This window comes from Rousettus aegyptiacus, unplaced genomic scaffold (genome assembly GCF_014176215.1).
Source record: "Rousettus aegyptiacus isolate mRouAeg1 unplaced genomic scaffold, mRouAeg1.p scaffold_m13_p_1, whole genome shotgun sequence".
NCBI classification, from domain to species: domain Eukaryota; kingdom Metazoa; phylum Chordata; class Mammalia; order Chiroptera; family Pteropodidae; genus Rousettus; species Rousettus aegyptiacus.
The window spans coordinates 124,302,944-124,325,061 of record NW_023416284.1 but is presented as its reverse complement, the minus strand read 5'-3'; the positions used below and the strand labels follow the sequence as shown (position 1 = coordinate 124,325,061).

The window sequence follows — 22,118 nt, the reverse complement described above, 5'->3', positions numbered from 1 at the left end:
GGAGGCTATACATGAATAGGGGCAGGGGTTAGGAAATCAATGTACCTTCCCCTCAATTCTGCTGTGAACCAAAAACTGCTCTAAAAAAAATATTAAAATATATTTTAAAAAAGGGGGAGGAGGGATACTATGTGATGATATATTTAACCTACCTGATTCAATTCCAGAGACTCTGGGATCACATTTGTAATTTACCCATTAACAAGCAAGTCATAAAAAGGGCGTCCTATACAATTTACACCACAGAATCCAGAATGATATTCTAAACGTCAAAAACAATAGATATTATGAAGAATCAAAAGGGAGAATTAGAAGAGTCAAGTGCAGCCCTAAGATTCTGAACTATCTCAGTGCTAAAGCAATTAGAAAATCTATTTTAGGATTTAAACCTTTGGAATTCTTTCCCCCACTCCCTAACCCTGCCAACATTCATTTACTAAAAGTCCACTCTTATGTCTTCCCTTAACCCAAGTTTTATTAATTAAGAATTTTGCTACCACACTAATACATTTGTTTGAAGAAAATCATTTTACAGCTTTGAAATTTTGTTATCATTTTATGCTACAAAACTTTATTTACATAGTTTTTCAGAATATATTTCAGTTGTTCACCCATGGCTCCAAGTGTGAAATGATATCAGTTAGGTTAGATTTACAGAAAAGCATAAGACAAAAAAATTCTACAGTTTAATATATAGTGTCATTAGTGGTTATTATTTTTACAATTTTCTTTTGAGGATAATCCACTGAACTTTTTGCCAGTAACATTTCAGAGTGAAGTTGTCTTCAAGAGCAGATGTCCACATGATCAGGAGTGTAACAATCCAACATATTTTACAGGTGATGTTTGACAGCTTCTGAGTAGTTGCGAATCATTTTTTTTCCCATTTTTTTTCAAAAGTCTTGGATGATGAAGAGGAATCATGACTTTCGTCACTACTATAATGCTCATATAAAGTCTGAAATTAAAAACACATGTTTTGTAACTTTTAAAATTCAATGTTATCAGATTAATAAGGATAACCACATATTTTAATGTGTAATACATCTCTCTCTTGTTCTTATAATTCGGAAGTCATTTTACAAACTGTTGTAAATAATTAAGAATTTTAACACCTAGCCTGGCCTAGAAATCAGCTATCATGAGAGGCAGCTCAATCTTTCTGTAAGAGAAATGCTCTTAACATGCTATTAATAAAGCATATGTATGTACTTATCTTCAAAGCCTTCTTGATCTCCCTTACTTTTTCTTGAATAAAGCCAGCCTTAAATTCCTATACTGTAAAATACACCTGTCAGGAAATATACATTCCAATGACATTTAAACTAAAGAATAGAAGAAATTTTAAAAAATCATACAAATTGTTATATTAATAAGTATAATTAGCTATTTCAAAATCTATTTTTTATTTTTTTTTAAGGCCAGGCAACCCTTGGTCGACCTCACAGATTTCAAGGACCTTGTCAGCTTACAATCCCTTATTTATTTTTTATATTTTTTACGCCTACAGCACCGGGTCTTCCTAGTTGGTCTCCCATCCAAGTACAAACCAGGCCTGACCCTGCTTAGCATCCAAGATCAGATGGGATCAGGCTTGTTCAGGGAAGCATGGCCGTAGACTAAACTCTAGATTTGAAAAAAAATTTAAGGCTAAGCCAACATCTAATTTATGAAGATGACATCTTTGCCATCAAGGGATACATAATCTTAGTGATAAAGGTTATGATAATCCACCTCAATTTTATTTTAAAAGCCTTCAAACTAACACAGTGGCAGAAATTTAAAATATGGAGATATAAAACATAGAGTAAAATTACAAAGCAAATATTGTCCAATTTAATTCCTAAAGCCATTGATTTGGCCATCAGGAAAACTTGAGAAAATTTAGGAAAATTTTCCATATATTATATGAATCAAAATAGTGAATGGTTGGTTAGTTCCTCCAGAAATGTGTCCAAGTTCTTGACATCTTAGACTGGCTTTTCCCATACCCAAAGAGCTAAAACTTCCCTTAATTTTATAATAATGTTACAACTGAAATACATAATTAGTAACTGCTTAGCAACTAAACAAGTTAGTCAATAGCACACATAAGGTAATGGAAATGACTAGGTGTCTGGTGGCAGTGAGATTTAAAAATTTTGGTATAGATATAAAACGGCATTGGGAGGCTGACAAGTTTGAGACATTTGCTTTGAGAACAATGTACTGAGCTACATTTAGCTTTGCAGAAATTATTACATTGACAAATACTGTGATTCCTCTAAGATGCTTTTTTAAAAAAACTTTTTAAAAATTAAGTTTATTGGAATAACATTGGTTAATATAATTAGATAATTTTCAGGTGTACATTATAATTTGACATCTGTTTATCACCCGAAGTCCAGTTTTCTTCAGCTACCATATATTTAATCTTCTTTACCCACTTTACCCTCCAAGATGGTTCAAGAAAAAAATTTGGCTGGAGGACATGAATTCAAAAGCTGTGCTAAAAATGGTATTGATTTAAAAGACAGATTTCTTGTTAACTTTATTCCAGTTGAGACCTGACAAAAAGTGCGATCTTCTGAATGCACTTTATATGTTCATCTACTTTCGATTGTGCCATCTGCACAATAATAATGTAAATCACATAAATCTATATTTGTCAAAAAGCACATGTTAAGTATCTAAATGTAGATATATAGTTCATAGCTGACCTGATGATATGACCAACTTTTCTTTGAATTACCTGTTTTAAGTGTCTAACTTACTAAACTACACACAACAATTAAAATGAATTTAGGTAAGCAATAGAAATGCTTACTTTAGCAGCTTTCAAAATGGAGTTAGGAGAATTAAGACCAACAAGTTGGCCCAGAACATGTTTCATTTCTTCAGAAGTTCCTTTAGCCATCTGGTTACCTATAAAAAATTATAATAGTTAACACACTGGTACCAGTATGAAAACTATAACTTCATATACCAATACACATTCTATTAGCACAATAATTAGCATTTTTTGTAATTTATCACTGATCACAGCCTCTTATCTAGGATAAGTAAAAATATATGCTAGCAAGTAAAAAAAAAAAAAAAGGCAATTTCATTTATTTTAGTATTTAGCATAAAAGGAACTTCCTTAAGGAAGAAGGCAGTCTTGCAAAAAGCAGCCAATTCAGAATGTTTCTTATTGTTATAAAGGTCTGTTTATATTAGTGATCTGGTAATAAAATGATTTTTAAAGAAGTACCTGGGTGAGTTTGAATTTGAACGTATGGATGCTCCAGAAGCTCGGGAATGGATATCCTCTGTTTAGGGTCCCTTATTAAACAATGCTATAAAAATCAAGATTAATTTTTTAAAACAAATCAAGTTTTCTTATATAATATTGATAAATCACTCTTTCAGATTGCATTGTATTACAGAAGTTGCTTTCTAGATAGCCTACTCAGAAATGAGGTTATTTCATGTCATTTTTGCAAAATCCCTAACTATGTATTTTAAGACTAATACGTTCAAAGTGAACTTAACATGCCTTAAAAAGCTAATTCAATAAGCAATTCCTTTCAACGGACCAGTTAGTTATAGCTAAGCCAGTAACATTATTCTAATCATTTCAGCTATATTTCTTTTAAGCAAACAATTTTATGTACAGTTGACCTTTGAACAACATGTGTTTGAACTATGTGGTCCACTTATATCCAGATATTTGTCAATAAAAACTGTAAATGTATTTTCTCTTCCTTATGATTTTCTTAGTAACATTTTTTTTTCTCTAGCTTATTTTACTTTAAGGATACAGCATATAATATATATAACATACAAAACGTGTTTATTGACAGTTACGTTATCATTAAGGTTTTCAGTCAACAGCAGGCTATTAAAAGTTAAATTTGGGGAGAGTCTAAACTTATATGCAGATTTTTGACTGTGTTGGAGTGCTCCTAACCTCTGAGTTGTTTAAAGGTCAACTGTATATTATATACTGTTTCTCTATATCCATATACTATTAACATTACCTTTAACACATCTTGAAGATCTCTCTCTGGAATATCAGGAAATTTGATTTCATGATTAGGGTCAATTATAGCATGTAATTTGGAAATCTGATTAATTATATGCTGAAATGGTGTTTTCCCATAAGTCATATAGTACAAAATGCATCCTAAGGACCAAACATCACTTTTGGGGCTTATCTAAGTTGCAAAAAAAAAAAAAAAAAAAAAAAGGAAACAAAAGTTGTCATATTTTAATATAAAATTAAATGTAAGAATATTATATATACACAAACATATATATATATATGTACAAACCCTAATATTTAAAATCATAACTAAACCTCAATGAATGTGCAACTACCGGATTATGTTTACATGACAAACCATCTTTTTCAAGTTTTTAACATATTTTATCAAGAGATATTTCGCTTTAAATCTTTCAACTCATAATTAAAATATTTCAACGAAAGCAAAGTATTACATTCTTGTCAGCTTGAAAAATACAAAACTAAAAAAATACAACTGCAAATTAAATTAACTTGTTTTCCCCAAAGTTATTAGATTACAATACATTTTTATATAAATTTATAGTACAAAAGTACATATAAATTCTTAAAAGGTTATTTCAGTTGAGCTATTTTAAACCCAAGAACACAAGCAATTACTTTGCGGAAGAAAACATGGCGGAGTGAGAGACGTCCCCAGATCTCTCCCCTTGAATCTGAAACAACAATAAGCTGAACATCTAAAACTCAACAAAAAACACCCAAACTGCACACCAGCACATCTGAGTGTGGGATCTGCTCATAAGAGGTACCACAGGTCAGAACCCTGGTGTCCGGCGTTGGACTGGGAGAAATAAAGAAACTGCCTCTTGCAGCCTCCAGAGCTCCCTGCAGGAGAAGGATGAGGGGTGAGGGTGCAGTGAGCTCCCCCAGTGGTGGGCAGCAGGGCCCAGTCAAAAGGGCAGAAAGCAGAGAAGCGGGATGGAACTGCAGAGGAACAAAAGTTGATTTTTACTGGCTCCAGTTGCAAAACTGAGGCTGAGCTCAGCCCACAACGCCCAATTCAGAGGGCTCCTCTCCCCATACTGTCCAAGACTGATCACCACGAGCCCCAGGGGAATCTGAGCAAATGCTGCCGAGACTGTCGTTTACACTGACAGGGGAGAATGAAACTGAGGGCAGCGAGCGTGATTAAATAACTACAAAAAAAATTTTTTTTAAGGCATTTTTAAGGCTTTATATAAAGCAGGGATCCAAGAGGCTTAGACCAAAAGAAAAGGGCCTTCTTTGCAACAAGCTAAAGAGAGAACTTTATATAATAAACCTTCTTTCTGGAAAAAACAGCAGAATACACTTCCATTAATGCCCAGGTGGATAAATAGTCCATTAAACACCATGAACAACCAAGGTGTCAAGGCATCTCAGAAAGAAAGAGAAAAATCTCCAAAAAATAAGCTTATAGACATAGAAACATGCAACTTAAATGACAGAGACTGCAGGATGGTACTTCTTTCTGGAAAAACTCAGGAATTTCTGAAATGAGTCATATTGACAATTTCAGGAATTAAAAAAAACTAGATTAGCAGAGCAAGGAGATTGAAACCCTCAAAAAGAACAGAATAGATCTTCTGGAGCTAAAACAAACAAACAAACAAACAAAAAACACTGCAAGAGTTGAAAAATGAAACAGCAAGCTTGGGAAATAGAATCCACAAATGGAGGAAAGGATAAGTGATATTGAAGATAGAAATCTAGAAATAAATCAGAAGAAAGGAGAGAGAAACCGAAGAATGAAAAATAATGAAAGAAAAATATAAGAACGAGCAGATACCATTAAGAGAGTAAGCATTAGAATAATGGCACTATTGAAGGCAAAGAAAGGAGCAGGGACGAGAAAGCATTTTCAGACAAATATTGGATGAGAATTTCCCAAATCTAAGGAATGAGCTGGAGCTTGGAATTCAAGAAGTCAACAGAACACCCAATTATCTCAACCCAAAAAGGCCTTCACCAAGACACATCGTATTAAAGTTATGAAACATTAACGATAAAGACAGAATTCTCAAGGCAGCCAGGGAGAAGAAAAGGGTAAGTTACAAAGGAAAACCCATTAGATTATCCTTGGACTTCTCAGCAGAAACCTTACAAGCCAGAAAGAAATGGAATGAAATATTTAAACTATTAAGTGAAAGGAACTACCACCCTAGAATAATATATCCAGGTAAGCTCTTCTTTAGATATGAAGGACAAATGAAGACCTTTCCAAACATCCAAAAATTGAGGGAATTCTCCACCACGAGCCCTGCACTACAGGCAACACTGAAAGGGGTCACCTCACCTAAAACAAAATCACAACAACAAAAAAATACATAATTAGGAATAAAATAACTATCAGGCAAGTAGAAGCAGAGGAGTGCAACCCTTACTAAGAAGAGGGCATTATAAGCTTAAATAATAAGAAGTGAATTGTTATAATAAGATAGTAATGATCGTTTAGCACACATAAAGACAAATTAAGTTAACAATGACTGACTGAAAAAGGGAGGAATCAAAGATTCATATTTGTAAAGGAGAATGGAAATAAGGCAAGTATAGAAGAAAATGGACTATATATATATAACTATCCTTTACATAGTCATGATAACTACACACCAAAGATTCAGAACTGAAGTATATAACATAAAACAAGAACCAGAGGCAACCCCCACAAAAGCCTACCAAAATAAAGAAAACAGAAACACAAGGACAAGGAAGCAATGAAAACACCGAGCTCCCAGAAAGCGAAAGATAAAATGGCTACAAGAAGACCTCATATTTCAATAATCACCCTAAATGTAAATGGACTGAACTCACCAATAAAAAGGCAGAGTTACAGAATGGATCAAAAGAACCCCAACCATATGCTGCCTCCAGGAGACACAGATCAGCTCCAAAGACAAAGATAGACTCAAAGTGAAAGAATGGAAAATGATATTTCAAGCAAATGGCATTCAGAGAAAAGCGAGAGCAGCAATACCAATATCAGATGAAATACATGTCAAAATAAAAAAGGTATAGAAAGAAAGATACTGAGGGACACTTCATAATGATAAAGGGAATCATGCATCAAGAAGATATAATACTTATAATATCTATGCTCCCAATCAAGGAGCCCCGAAATATGTAAAGAAATTACTATCAGAAGTAAAGGAAGAAACAGACCAAAACACTATCGTAGTAGCGGACCTAAACACCCCACTGTCAGATAATGGACAGATCATCCAAACAGAAAATCAATAAGGAAATAACATCTTTAAATGACACATTAGATCAACTGAACATAAAATGAAATTTACAGAGCCTTCCATCCCTGAACAGCTGCTTACACATTCTTCTCTAGTGCACATGGAATATTTTCAAAAACTGACCACATACAGGGACACAGTAATAGCCTCAACAAATATAAGAGGGTTGAAATTATACCAACCATATTCTCTGATCATAATGTTCTGAAACTAGAGATCAACTGCAATAAGAAATCAGGAAGAATCACAAATACATGAGGATTAAACAACATGCTACTAAAAAATAACCGGGTCAGGTAAGAAATAAAAAGAGAGATCAAGAGATACATAGAAACGAATGATAATGATAGTACAACATATCAAAACTTTTGGGACACAGCAAAAGTGGTCATAAGAGGAGAGTTCATATCATTACAGGCCTATCTCCAAAAACAAGAATGAGCTCAAATAAACCACCTAACGCTTCATCTTAAAAAACTAGAAATGAAAGAACAAATGAAGCCTCAAGTCAGCAGAAAGAAAGAAATCATCAAAATTAGAGCAGAAATAAATGAAATTGAAAACAAAAAAATAGAAAAAATAAATGCAACAAAGAGCTGGTTCTTTGAGAAATTTAATAAAATTGACCAACCCCTGGCTAGACTCACTAAAGAAAAAAGAGAAAGGATACAAATAGACAAAATCAGGGATGAAAGAAGGGAAATTACAACTGACATTGCAGAAATACAGAGGATCATACAAGAATACTATGTAAAAGTATATAACACCAAATTTAATAACCTAGAAGAAATGGACCAGTACTTAGAAAAATACAATCTTCCTAGACTAAATCAAGAAGAACTGGAAAATCTAAATAGACTGATCAGTAGTATGGAAATTGAAACTATCATTAAAAACCTACCAAAAAAGCAAAAGTCCAGGACCAGATGGCTTCACCAGTGAATTCTACCAAACATTCAAAGAAGATTTAATACCTATTCTCCTCAAACTCTTCCAAAAAAATAGAAGAGGAGGCAATACTTCCCAAATCATTTTATGAGGCCAGTATTACTCTGATACCAAAGCCTGGTAAGGATAATACAAAACAAGAAAACTCCAGACTATTATCGCTCATGAACACAAATGCAAAAACACTCAACAAGATAGTAGCAAACCGAATACAGCAACATATTCAAAAGATTATACACCACGATCAAGTGGGCTTCATCCCAGGGGCACAGGGATGGTTTGACATTCACAAATCATTAATGTGATATATCACATAAACAAATTAAAAAATAAGAACTATAGGATCCTATCAATATATGCAGAAAAAGACTTCAACAAGATACAGCATCCATTTATGATCAAAACACTTAACAAAATCGGTATAGAAGAAAAAGTACCTTAACATCTATGATAAACCCTCAGTCAACATTATACTTAATGGTGAAAAACTAAAAACCTTCTCTCTAAGATTAGGAATAAGGCAATATCGCCACTCTTATTCAACACATAATTGGAAGTCCTGGCGAGTGCAATCAGACAAGAGAAAGAGATAAACGGCATCCAAATAGGAAATGAATAAGTCAAAGTATCACTATTTGCAGATGACAAGATTCTCTATATAGAAAATCCTTAAGACTCCACAACAACACTACTAGAAACAATAAGCAAATATAGTAAAGTATCTGGATACAAAATCAACATTCAAAAATTAATAGCATTCCCATACTCTTAATAACAAAGTGTCAGAAAAAGTGGAAAAAATAATTCCTTTCGCAATTGCAATAAAAAGAATAAAATACCTAGGAATAAATTTAATGAAACATGAAGGACCTATATAATGAAAACTATAAGACACTATTAAAAGAAATTGAAGAAGATACAAAGAAATGGAAAGATATTCCATGTTCATGGATTGGAAGAATCAACATAGTTAATTAAAATGACCATATTACCTAAAGCATTACACAGATTTAATGCAGTCCCCATCAAAATCCCATCAGCATTTTTTAAAAAAATAGAACAAAAAGTCATCAGATTTGTATGGAAGCACAAAAGACCCCGAATTGCCAAAGCCATCCTGAGAAAATAGAACGAGGCTGGAGGCATCACTGCCCGACTTCAAATTATACTACAAAGTGACAGTAATCAAAATGGCAGCAAAACAGACACATGGACCAGTGGAACAGAATTGAGAGTCCAGAAGTAAACCCATATTTATATGGGCAAATAATTTTTGACAAAAAAGCCAAAAACATACAGTGAAGAAAGGAAAGCCTCTTCCATAAATGGTGCTGGGAAAGCTGGAAAGCCACCTGCAAAAGAATGAAACTAGACTGTTGTCTATCACCACACACCAAAATTAACTCAAAATGGATTAAAGACCTGAATATAAGACCTGAAATAATAAAATGCATAGAAGAAAACATAGGATCTAAACTCAAGGACCTTGGACTTAAAGAGGATTTTATGAATTGGACCTCAAAGGCAGGGGAAATAAACGCAAAAATAAATGAATGGGACTACATCAAACTAAAAGGACTACATCTGCTCAGCAAAAGACCCGTCAACAAGGTAGAGACAACCATCCAAATGGGAAAATATATTTGCAAGCAATGCCTCTGATAAAGGCCTACTATCCAAAATATACAAAGAAATCACACAACTCAATAATAACAAAAAAACAAACGATCCGATCAAAAATTGAGAAATGGACCTGAACAAACACTTCTCCCTAGAGAACATACAATGGCCAACAAATACATGAAAAGAGCTCAACATTGCTAGCTATTAGGGAAATGCAAATCAAAACCACAATGAGGTACCATCTCACACCTGTTAGAACTGCTATACTCAACAGGACAAGTAATAACAAATGTTGGAGAGGATGTGGAGAAAAAGGAACCCTCATACACTGCTGGTGGGACTGCAAGTTGGTACAGCCACTATGGAAAACAGTATGGAGATTCCTCAAAAAACTAAGAATTGACCTAGCATATGATCCATCAATCCCTCTACTGGGCATTTACCTCAAAGACTTGAAAACTCATATTCAAAAAGCTATTTGCACACCAATGTTCACAGCAGCATTATTCAGTGGCCAGGACATGGAATCAACCAAAGTGTCCTACGATAGACGATTGGCTAAAGAAGCTATGGTACATATATACAATGGAATACTACTCAGCCATAAGAAGAGATGAAAATACTGCCCTTTGCGACAACATGGATGGACCTCGAGATAATCATGCCAAGCAAAATAACCCAGACAGAAAAAGTTGAAAATCACATATCACTTATGTGTGGGATATAAACCTAAAAGCAACAAAAGAACAGGACAAACAAACAGACTCATGGACATGGACAATAGACTAGTGGTTACCAGAGGGGAGAGGGAAGGAGAAGGTGCGAGGTAGAAAAGTAAATAAGTAAATAAAGGTAATAATTACTAATTTAAAATAAATAAATAAAAAAGAACTGAGGTGACAACTGAAAAAAATCTAAACCATACATGCAACTTAAAATAAATCTTATTTTAATGTAAAAAAAGAAACAATTTTAAAACTGAAATTACAAATTATAGGAATTAATGAAAGTAAGAAATATTACAGGAAAACCTTTAAGTAGAAGCTAAAGTAAAACTCCGTAAAATTCAGCACTAATATTTTAATTATAAGAATACTAAAATTAAATTAGCAATTATTTAAATCCAGAAGCTAGGAAAAGAAAACCTAAAGGGAATAAAGATAAAAGCAGAAGCTAATTAGAGAATTAATTCTATGAAAATAGAACTAATAAATAAAATCAAGACCTTTTACTTTAAAATTAACAAAAGCATGGCAAGTCAAATCAAGTAAAAGAAAATAAGAGGGCAACAAATCTAAGTCTGAGAAGAAAAAGGGAAGCTAAACAGATATAAAAATAATTTTATGAGAGACTATTTGGCAGTTATTTGAAAAGGTTTTTAGCAGCCACCATTTCTAGGAAAATATACTTAGTAAATAAAAGCACATTTATTCAGCAATTATTATGAGCTGGACAATGTACTATTATATTCTTTCTCACTTATACCTTAATTACTTTTAAAACAAATACTGTTTGTAAATTAATTTACCGATAAAGAATCTAGGCAAGTTGCAAACAGTTAATGAAGAGGCAAGATCTATGACTTGAACGCCGTCCTTGGACAACAATGTGTGCTTGTATCCACTTGGTTACAGTGCAATGGAGAAAGGATTAGCTTGGGAGCTGGAGGCATTATTACAGGCAAAAGAGGTCCAAGAGGCACTAATGAGGCTAACTAACACAAACCTCACTGAGATGATGAAATAAGGTAAGTGGGAAGTAGCCAATGGCAGTCCAGGAAAAAGTATATTCTAGAGTTGTACTTGGAAATGTAGACTCCACAAGTGAAAAAATGGTAAGAAATAAAATGTATGAATCACAGAGGAACTAAAACAAGACTTCAAAGGTTATCAATTCTACATTATTTAAGGTGTCCAAATCAGAACTAATTTAGTCCTAATTTTTTTTCTTTAATTTTAAAACTCAAGAAATATCTAGGTGCATTTCTTGTAGGAGCACATTGTGAGGTATTGCCATATTAAAAGCATAACATTAAAGAACAATCTCAAACCAATGAAGAAGGGTGAAATTAAATACTATGACAACTTCTGTAATGGCCTAATAAGTTTTAAAACTTAAAATAACTTTCCGTTATCTGTTAAGTTTATTCAGAGAATAGAACATACCCTTATTGATACAAGATAAATGGGATGTAAATAACCTTTATAGTACCTTTGATTTGGATTTTCCATTCTCTCTTGAGGAAGACATATCTTTGATTGCTTCTGGTGGCATATAATTAACTGTACCAACCTGTATGCCAAATCACAGAAAACACAAATCAATGAAAATACTTCATTCTGCTTTAGATTTGTAAAAACACAAATGCCGGAGTTTTGGAAACTTAGGTAACTACACGTTTCAGTAATATATCTGAAAAACTCAAATGACAGCAATATTAAGACATAAATTTCTTCATAACTCCAGCAAAATAAATTGGGCTCATAATCAGCAAAGTGACTCCCTTCAGAATGATCAGTTTTTTCTGTGGTTATGGTAGGCAACTACCATAAAACTGTCCAGGCTAGAATTATATTAACATAAATAAATTATGAAAGAATCAATCAATCGCTCATTCTTGTGTTGGAATAGACTCACAATGCTTTTTAAAAATCAACCAGCCAACCAACAATCTACCTTTTCTCCAAATATTCCTGTGCCCATGTCTGAACTGAGATGGGATGCAAGTTTTCACAGTAGGATGATGCCAATTTTAAATGCATTATTTTATTCTAAAATTCAGCACACTCTTTATTATAGTGCTTTGAATATGAAAGCCCACTTAAGAATTTTTTTTTCCAAGTGTAATTGATAGGAAAAGCCTTACTTCTCTGGAAGACTGAAATAATCTTACCTTATGAATAATACAAAACATGTAACTGCAATTCCCTCTTTGGCTGCTACTGGAAAATCTCTGAGATCAAGTTTTGGGTGAATTTTAGATAATGAATGACCAAGATGATTTCCAAGACAGGTATTACTGCTTCTCTACCTCAGCTATAAAACAATTATTCAGAATTGCTGGATATATTTCTACTGGATCTTGACTATCTATACAAATTTGTATTAGTCATGGTTTTGATTTGTTTCTGTAGTTAAAGTACCCATTCTTATAAAAAAGGTTTCAAGTCATTTAATGAGGTAGGTAAAGATAAAATCCCCATTAGCAAAATAATACTTCACAGGTGAAAAGAAATTAAACTCTACTGTGTGGTAAGCAACCATTCATTAAGTCTCACCTGAGAGTCTTTAACAATACTTGTTGTATCTGGTTGCATTTGGTTTGCGATACCAAAATCAATTAGCTTTAGCATTCCATCAACTATCAGAAAGTTAGCAGGTTTCAGATCACTGTGAACAATGCCTAAAAATAAAAATCCATTATAATATTAGACAATGTAAAACACTGTAAATACAAAAAAATTCACAATCTACTCGCCAAACTGATTCCTTTAATTAGTCAATCAAATTAAATATTCACTTTTGATACGGTCTACAAATATACAGCACCTGCTATGCGCCAGGCACTATTCTAAGTTTGTTGCTTGTATTGAATCACTTAATTTTTATACCAATGTTGAGGTAAGTACTATTATCCCCATTTTTAGGTGAGGTACTAAGGCAAAGATTTTAAGTCATTTGTTCAGTGTCGCAGGGCCTAGGTGACAGTGTCATGAGATGAACCTAGGCAGCTGGCTTCAGAGTTTATACTTAACCATGTGATTCACCACCCACTAGAGAGCATTGTAAATTATACTGCCAGATGGTGACCCCTCATGTTCCTGACACCTCCATTCTTATAGCCTTATCTTCATCACTGGTGAATTCTTTGAACTTATAGGAAGGGAGACATGAGGAGACAAATTACAATTATCCAGGTTAATAGTTATTAGAAAAGGATAAAACAAAGGCGGAGAAGCCTAAAAGAAACCAAGTCATAGTAAAGTAAAAAATCAAGCCAAAAGGTAAAACTTAATAGTTAAAAAATAAATAAATAAAAATAAAAACCAACTCCCACATAAGGCACTTGATATAAAACAACTAGAATGAGTGAAATATCTTAGATTTTTAGGATGCCTGAACCCCAAAGTCTCAGATCTACTATAATCCAAGTATTCGGAGATTTAAGATTATGGACTGCATTATTATTGATAAAGATACATTTTGTATTTACAGATATGGAACTCGAATTCATGCTCTATATTTTCTGGTTAACAGTGCTTTAAAGAAATGATTTTGTTCCTTCATCTTTAAATAAATTTCCAAATATTTAGTTTATTTAGTCTAAAGGTGACAATAACCAATATCTTAAAATTGTAGGTACATTTCTCTAAGATGACACTATTATTGAATATTTTAACTTTACATAATAGAGATTTTAAAATACCATGTTGATGAATTGTGTAAACTGCCTCCAACATATTTTTCCAGTAACTCTTGCGTTCCCATGGATTAACGGATTTTTTCTTTTTAAGCCAACTATTAAGATCAATATTTCCACACTCCATTACCATGTAGATGTACTGGTCTGTGATTTCACTGTCATTACCAACAAATAAAAACAACAAAATAATAAATGGTTAGGTTATACTATTAAGACTTATTAGGTATTTATCAGAAGAATTATACCCCCCAAAAGTTTTCTTTTAAATTAAAAAAAAATTCTCACTAATCATAAAGTCGAATGATCTTATCACTGTGCTGTTGTAGTTTATTCAAATAAGCGATTTCATTCCGGTAACTCTCAATTGTTTGATTATCTGCTTCTTCTAAGTTCACATACTTTATAGCATGTATCTGTTTCTTTTCATTCAATACCTGAAATACCTACATGGTAGAACAAAGGGAAAAGTTTAGAATCATATTAACACAATACTAAATTTATTAAAACAAGTTAAGGAATACTGATATGCATAATTGTCTGGGCTTATTTTGAGTATAGAAGAAAAAAACATTTTAGAGTAATAGTGCATTCTCAGCTACCTATGACAATGGGCATTCAGTAGCTCAAAGGCATAAACCCTAAAAAGTCTCTATATTAACATATAAGATAATATAAATTTCATATATGTTCTGTTGGATGCCTTATCTAGGGAAATAAACTAAAGAAAAAGACATTCAGAAATCTTAAGGAAGACTAAAAGCTGTAATAAACAGTCAATTTATTTCAGTTAGTGTTTTTCCCATTGTGCCTGGAGTCGACAATTTCATTCATGTGGTAAATAGAGAATACTTAAAAATATGCACTAATTGTAAGCTATCAGTATACTTAGTTGTGAAAAGTAGATTAGGTCTAATTTTCAATGTCAGTTTTATAGGAACCAGATCCTGTAAGCACGCTGTCAGATCTCTGAGATCCAGGTCAAATTATTCCAGCTATAATGACAGACAACTTCTAAGCAATATTGATAATGGTGATTATACATTTTGAAAAGTAGAAGACACTGCTAATGTGTCTAAATCTTTAGCAAAAAAAAGCAAAAGGGATGGGGCAAGAATTCAAACACAAAATGCCAGTGCAAGCAAGGAAAATTAGACTCATTTATCCCTTTAACATGTTGAAGTAAACAACATTTATTTAAAAGTCATTTAACCTTGACGACCTGGCAGATGCTGACGAAAATGAGAAAAATGCTAGTGTATATAAGGTTCATGCATTGCAACTGCACTAATAAGGAGAACCTATCAGGTTGTCAGGTACAGCTTAGTTACTTTAAAAATTTTAAACACAAAACAAAGTATTACTAGGTTTATTTACACATACAGCAAATTAAAGGGGGAGGGGCATAAAACAATGATAGGTCAAGAGTCGGTGGAAAATAGCAAGGAGATAGATAAAAATAATTTTAAAATAGCATTTTGTATAAGGTAAACAGCCTTACAAATCTCTAAGAATTGAGATATCTACCATTCTGTTTTAACACAATAAATATGTGGTTTAGTACCTACCATACAGGTTTGGAAGGATGACTGAGATGATGTATTCGGAGTGTAGCAAATGATAGCTACCACCATTAAAGACAATTAGGACATAATACAGTGGACATTTTAAAACATATTTAAATTTTCAGGTATATCACAAAGATTTGCAGGATATTAAAACTATATAATAAGATATCAAAAAATTTGAACAAATAAAAACTTTCAAATCAACTTTTTGCATTTGTATGCTTTTACTCTATTATCTCTGCTCTGACAAAACTCTTGTCACAGTAACTAATGAGCTGGATTAGGTAGCCCTTATTTCCATTTCACAGAGAAAGTGTCAATTATAATTTGTCAGTTTTTATGAGAAGTTAATAAAAGAACTACTAAGGCCAGTGTCTTGGCCATCTCTATGAATGCCCCATGACCTTTCTAAATACTCTTAACACAGCGTAAGTTGGTCACTGCCTACTCTCTAGAAAGAAAATAAACAGTGTTAGTTTCCCCCAAGTATGTTTTTTTCCCCCAAGGCATGTTGATTTTTCCAACTCCATCGTAAATGAATAACAATAATTTAATCACATTAAGTCAATATGAGCTGGTCATGGCTTTATTGCTTGGTTCTTGACTTAAATAAGCTTATTATACTCTTATACATCTTTATTATACTCCAAAGAAAAAATGCCTAAACACTGTTAAGATTATTCTACATCCTCTGAAGATATGCCACTAAATAAATACCTTTCCTTGACACTATTAAAATATAGCTAAATAACTAATAATATTAACCAAAGAATTTCTATTAAAGCAACTAAATCAGGTAATTCAAATATATTGATAAAAATCAGTTGCATTATCCCATTATTCTCATTCCTAAAATTTGAGGCAAAGGAAAGAATAAAGGAAATACATACAGAAAAGAAACTAATATTATTGAAAACTTGCTATTTATGGTAACGTACATACCTTATTCATAATGAGTTAACAAGATAGTCTTAGCCGGCTTAGAAAATTAACAGTAAAATTTAAAATAAACCTAACAGGCTTCATTTCATATCTCATCCTTAACTTATAATAGCAAAAGAGCTGAGGAGAAACAGTTCATTCATTCGATAAATACTTCAGTCTCCCTTATGCTTTAGACACTGGTACAGATAACAGAACAAACATCACTGAGCAAATCAGACAAACATCCATATGATGATGGGACCTGTATTCAATTGAGGGGGATACAAGCAACAAACCAAGGAGGTAAATTACAGAGCACGTTAGAAGATGAGCTAGAGAAAAAGCAGGAGAGGGGAATGGAGCCCATGAGTGATGGGAAGTGGGAGATATGGTTTTAAAGAGAGTGAGGAAGGCCTGATTGAGAAGATACTTGAGCAAAGACACGAGGATATGTGAAGGAAAACTGACTCGTGTTAAAATAGACCAGGAAAATAAGGCCTGAGTCAATGAGACTGGTTAAAAGGCTATTGTAATAATCCAGGTGAAAAGATGATAGTTGCCTGGGCCAAAGTGATAATAGTGGAGGTGGTAAGAAATAGGCAGATTCTGGATTTACTTTGAGGTAGAACCAACAAGATCTGCTGATTGGCTGGATATATGTGTGAGAGTAAGCAGACTCAATGATTTCTCCAGGTTTTTGGCCCAGCAATTAGAAGAATGAAGCTGTAGTTTACTAAAATGGGAAAGCCTATGGAGCAAGAGCTATCTTTGGGACATATTAAGATTCAAATATCTAGCAGATATCTGAGAAAAGATGCTGAGCAAAGTGGACATACCAGTTTGAAATTCAAGGGAAAGGTCTGAGCTGGAAATATGTTTAGGAATTGTCAGCATATACCTAGTATCTAAAACCATGAACTGAATAAGAACACCAAGAGAACAAGTGAATTGAGAGAGAGAAGAAAAGAGCTCAAGGACTGAGCTCTGAGGCATTGCACCATTGAGATCAGGGACATGAGGAAGACTAAAAAGGAACAGTTAGTTGGAGAGGAGGAAAACTGAGACACGTCATGTGGAAAAAGAAAGTTTCCATGAGAAAAGAATAATCAAGTATCCTGAATGCCAAGTAACCCAAAATCAAAGCTAAGAATTAGATTTGGCAAAAACGTAGAGCTTATTAGCAATCTTGATAATTATTTTAGTGAATGATGAAGGTAAAAAATCTGACAAGTGGATTTAAGTGAAGATAATGAGAAGAACTGATGGTAGTAAGTTTAGACAACTCTTTTGAGATACCTTTCACTCATAGAATTAGAACCACATAAAATCAGAACTCATATGAATTTAGGAAATGATCTATTCTAATTCCAGAAATTCATGTTATTAAACTGTTTTTGAAATGAAAAACTCAAAACATTATCCGTTAGTCAAAAAACTTGCTGATTAACTAGTCATATTAAACAACCTAAGTATATTATTTATATCATGATCCTGACTTTCGGGAAGATTTGTGATAATAACATAGCTGTCAATGTTAATGTTATTTAGAGAAGAAATTTGGGGAAAGAACATTAGAGGGAAGAACAAAGAATTAGAATTAAGAGATGGGCCTAAGAGATACGTCATGATCGGGGAGAGGAAATGGAGCAGGGGATGAGATTGATTTTTTTGGTTCAAGGGCAATAATATAGCTCCGTAAAAGTTAAGAAAGAGACCAAAAAGGTAAAAAGCCAAAGAAAGTAAAGTTTAAGATATTTTCATTTGTTTCTTAAATATTTAAGATACTTACCTTACTTGAACCTCCACTTCCTATCTGCTTCAAAATGGAATAAATTCTTCCTTTCACTAAAATGCATTCATTTGAAGAGGACACTGAAATCTAAATAATTAAGACATAAAGATTCAAAGGGTCAAATAAGATGAAATGCTTCCCATTTTGAAATTATCTTAAATTTTAGTTAGATATTAGTTATAATTTTATTTTAAAAAGGGAATTTACATATTTTAGTCAAAGAAATAAACTTATTAAATTAATATGCAGACAAACTTCTAAGGTCTCTCCCTCTAACTTGCCTTTAGTTAATATAAATACATAAATAGAAGAATTGGGGCGGGGGGGGGGGTTAATGTTCAACATACAAATTCTTAAGCTATCACTTTTCATCTTTATCTTTGTCTTACACAAACCTCTTTACTTGAATATTTGCATATATATAACACACAATTTTTCTCATTTACCATTACATTAGAGAAAAACAATGAGCTAAGGTGCTAAGAGCTCCAGAGTCAACCTGACAAATGCAAATTTCAGCGATGCTCCCTTTTTGCCGGGTGATGTTCAACAAGTTGCTCAATTTGAACTATCGCATTTCCTCAGCAGACTTTCAACTGATCTACTACTATATGTTCCCTTTCTTCCCTTCCCTTATGCTAGAGCTCTCTGTGGACCTATAAAAGCTTTGAACAGATGGAATGGAATGAGAGGACATATTCTGAGCTGATAACGAAGGTGAAAACACAAAGAGTACCTGATTAGCCTGATTAACCAAGTTGAAACGAGGTCTGAATAAATCTCAATTTAACTAAGTAAGTCCTGCTTTAGATCTTAAATGGTAGAATCTATCTCACATAATCTTTTACATAATGTAAAAGATAAGAATTCTGATGTCCTTAACCTCTAGAGTTGAAAGACTGTTGAGTCATGAAATATGTTTTCTATAAAAAAGTATTAGGCTTTGAAAGATATACGTGTTATCTTTTATTAAGTTGTAATTTCATCAAGACTCTTCATTACCCCCCCACCTCCTCCTTTTTGGAACTTCCTCATACTTAAATGGAAAATTTCTGAGAGGGAAGAAAGTAGTTTAATTTCCTTTTCTCCTAACTGCTGACAGTCCTTAGAATGCAATAACTCTGACTTATTTCTGATTCAACACCAGTGTGAAGTTCGGTCTCCTACACAAGACAACCCACATTCCCATTAGCCCATCTCCTCACTGTCAACCAGAGTAACTGTTTTGAAATGCACGTTAAGTTCACTTCCCTGCTCTAACCTGTCCCAGTGTCCCATATCTGTTGGGGTAAAATTTAAAAGGCCCAGTAGGATCCTATGGGTCCCTTCTTGAACTCTAGTCACACCCTGGCCTCTTTCTAGCATCTATCCTCCTGACAACGGCCTCTTCTAGAAGCCTTCTAGTCCCTTCACTTGGACATGTTTGACCTGACCTAGATTTCAACTCAAGCAGAACCTGACACAAGTAATAGCCCAATATACGTGTTTTGAATCAATGTATAAGCAAACCTGACCATCTTTCTTTCTCCTTTATAATTTATTACACTGCTTCAATCCTAAAAACACTATTACCTCTTCCCACACTTAGTATAATCTATTGTCAGCTAATTTTTTTGTTCTATTTTTTTTAATTGTGGTAAAATATACATAGCATAAAATTTACCATTTTAACCATGTTTAAGTATACAATTCAGCGGCATCAAGTATATTTACATTGTTGTGCAACCATTACCAACATCCATCTCCAAAACTTTCCATTATCTTATATTGAAACTATATCCAGTAACATTTACTCTCCATTCCTCCCTCCCTCTAGCCCCTGGTAACCACTGTTCTACTTTCTGTTATCTAACTTTCTTATCTCTTGATATGTATAATTAATTACTTATGGGTTATTTTTTTCTTGCTGTTTTGTTATTTAAATAATTGCTGCTATTTTTATTATTTACTAAGTACTAGGTTCTGTATTAAGATACATATATGTGTGTGTAACATATGTTTATATATCATACAGCTGGTAAGGAGTGAGGTCAGGATTCACGACCAGACACCTCCCTTCAAAGACCACCCTTTCTATCATTCTTAAGCTGTCTCTCAGATAATTATTAGAAACTAATTTTAGTATGTCAGGAGAGTGTCTAAATTAACTTTTCTACAGATGGCAATGCAATCGCTTCACCAGTAAAAATATTTGTTTATAATCTTTTAATTTTATAGTATATTCTAGTAACATCTCATCTTGCTATTCTGATTTTCTTTAAAATTTACCTGTATATTCAGCAGCCAATGAAATGAGGCTGCTCATTAACAGCTGGCTTAATTAGTTAAATGAAATAAAAAGTAATCTTGATTACAAAAGAAGTTTTATCTAGCTATTAAAACTGGGTCCTCTGGCCCAGTTATTGACAAAAACTTCATTAGCTTAATAACTAACCTCTCAAAGTCAAGAGGTACCCTTATCAGAAAAGAGTTTTGCTTAATGGAACTAAGAATTGACAAGTTCTAAAGACTTTTCCTAACAACTAGATACTGTAATAATAAAGCCTTTGAAATTGATCAAACCTTAACAAGTACCATCATAGATAAAGCTTATCAAACCTGTAAATTTTGAAGTGGAGTAACAGGTATTTGCTGCTGTTGCTGCTGGAAATAGGCAGGTTGGTTATAAGGTGTTGACAACTGACAAGCAGGTGGAAAGTCATTCTTTACAACTGGAGTTCTAAAACTAGGAAAGATAGTTTTTTAATTTAAAACATTAAAAAATTTAAAAACAAGAGTCTAAGTCAGTTTTTGTGTGATTTTAAAAGGTGAACATAAGCTTAAATCTGTCACGTTAAACAGAACCCAACCCAGTTTTCATAATATGGCTGAATTATTTATCCTAGATATACCAACACAAGAAATTTTGTTTTGGGAGAATTCTTCCTGAAAGTAATTTTTGTCCCCAGACCAAAAACAAAACAAAACAAAACAAACAAAAACAAAACAAAACAAAAAACACCTTATTTTAAATAAATAAGATGGCATTTAAAATATGGAGTTGGGGTTATTTTATAAGAACTTATCCAAGGCAAAGCCCTATGGCTGAGCACAGGTTTTAAGAGTGCTTTCTAACAATAATATTCTACAGCAGCCTGCCAAAGATATATGAAGACCAAATTACATCAGAAAACTTAGTCTTTGAGCTTAACACTGTTCAGTTCACATTTGTGCTTTGATTGTCTTATTTACTATTGTCTCCTCAGTACCTAGAATGGTGCTTGGCATAAAGTAGTTCTACAAATATTTGTTGACAAAAAATACTCTAATTTCACAAGAAATAACTACATCATTATTGTAGTTAGCAATCATTCTTTAAAATAGTCTATAATAAAATGAGGTAATATATAGTAGGTAGGAGACTAGGTTATACAACTTGTAAGGCCATTTCTAATTAACATCGAAAATTACATTATGAAAATGAAAAGCAAAAGGCATCACAGATATGTTATCCTCTAATATGTTAAAAAATATAGCCACTAGTTAAAGAATATGTGTCACATCCATTATTTCCTTTCTTTGGATATCATTAATT

General features: G+C 33.1%; 1 protein-coding gene and 1 pseudogene across 5 annotated transcripts in view; both read right to left on the bottom strand.

Annotated features, from left to right (window-relative positions):
- Positions 1-455: 455 nt before the first annotated feature.
- TTK (TTK protein kinase) overlaps positions 456-22,118 on the bottom strand; it is a 42,430-nt gene continuing 20,767 nt past the window's right edge. For all 5 annotated transcript variants that reach the window (XM_016149614.2, XM_016149619.2, XM_016149617.2 and 2 more), the window contains exons 13-22: positions 21,143-21,269; positions 18,542-18,631; positions 14,549-14,706; positions 14,267-14,418; positions 13,119-13,243; positions 12,052-12,132; positions 4,002-4,178; positions 3,233-3,317; positions 2,807-2,904; positions 456-958 (exon numbers count right to left, since the gene is read on the bottom strand). In XM_016149614.2, coding sequence (XP_016005100.2) covers positions 872-958; positions 2,807-2,904; positions 3,233-3,317; positions 4,002-4,178; positions 12,052-12,132; positions 13,119-13,243; positions 14,267-14,418; positions 14,549-14,706; positions 18,542-18,631; positions 21,143-21,269 — 1,180 coding nt within the window. In that variant the 3' untranslated portion in view covers positions 456-871. The remainder of the gene's footprint in view (positions 959-2,806; positions 2,905-3,232; positions 3,318-4,001; positions 4,179-12,051; positions 12,133-13,118; positions 13,244-14,266; positions 14,419-14,548; positions 14,707-18,541; positions 18,632-21,142; positions 21,270-22,118) is intronic.
- LOC118606127 lies at positions 1,502-1,620 on the bottom strand (annotated as a pseudogene).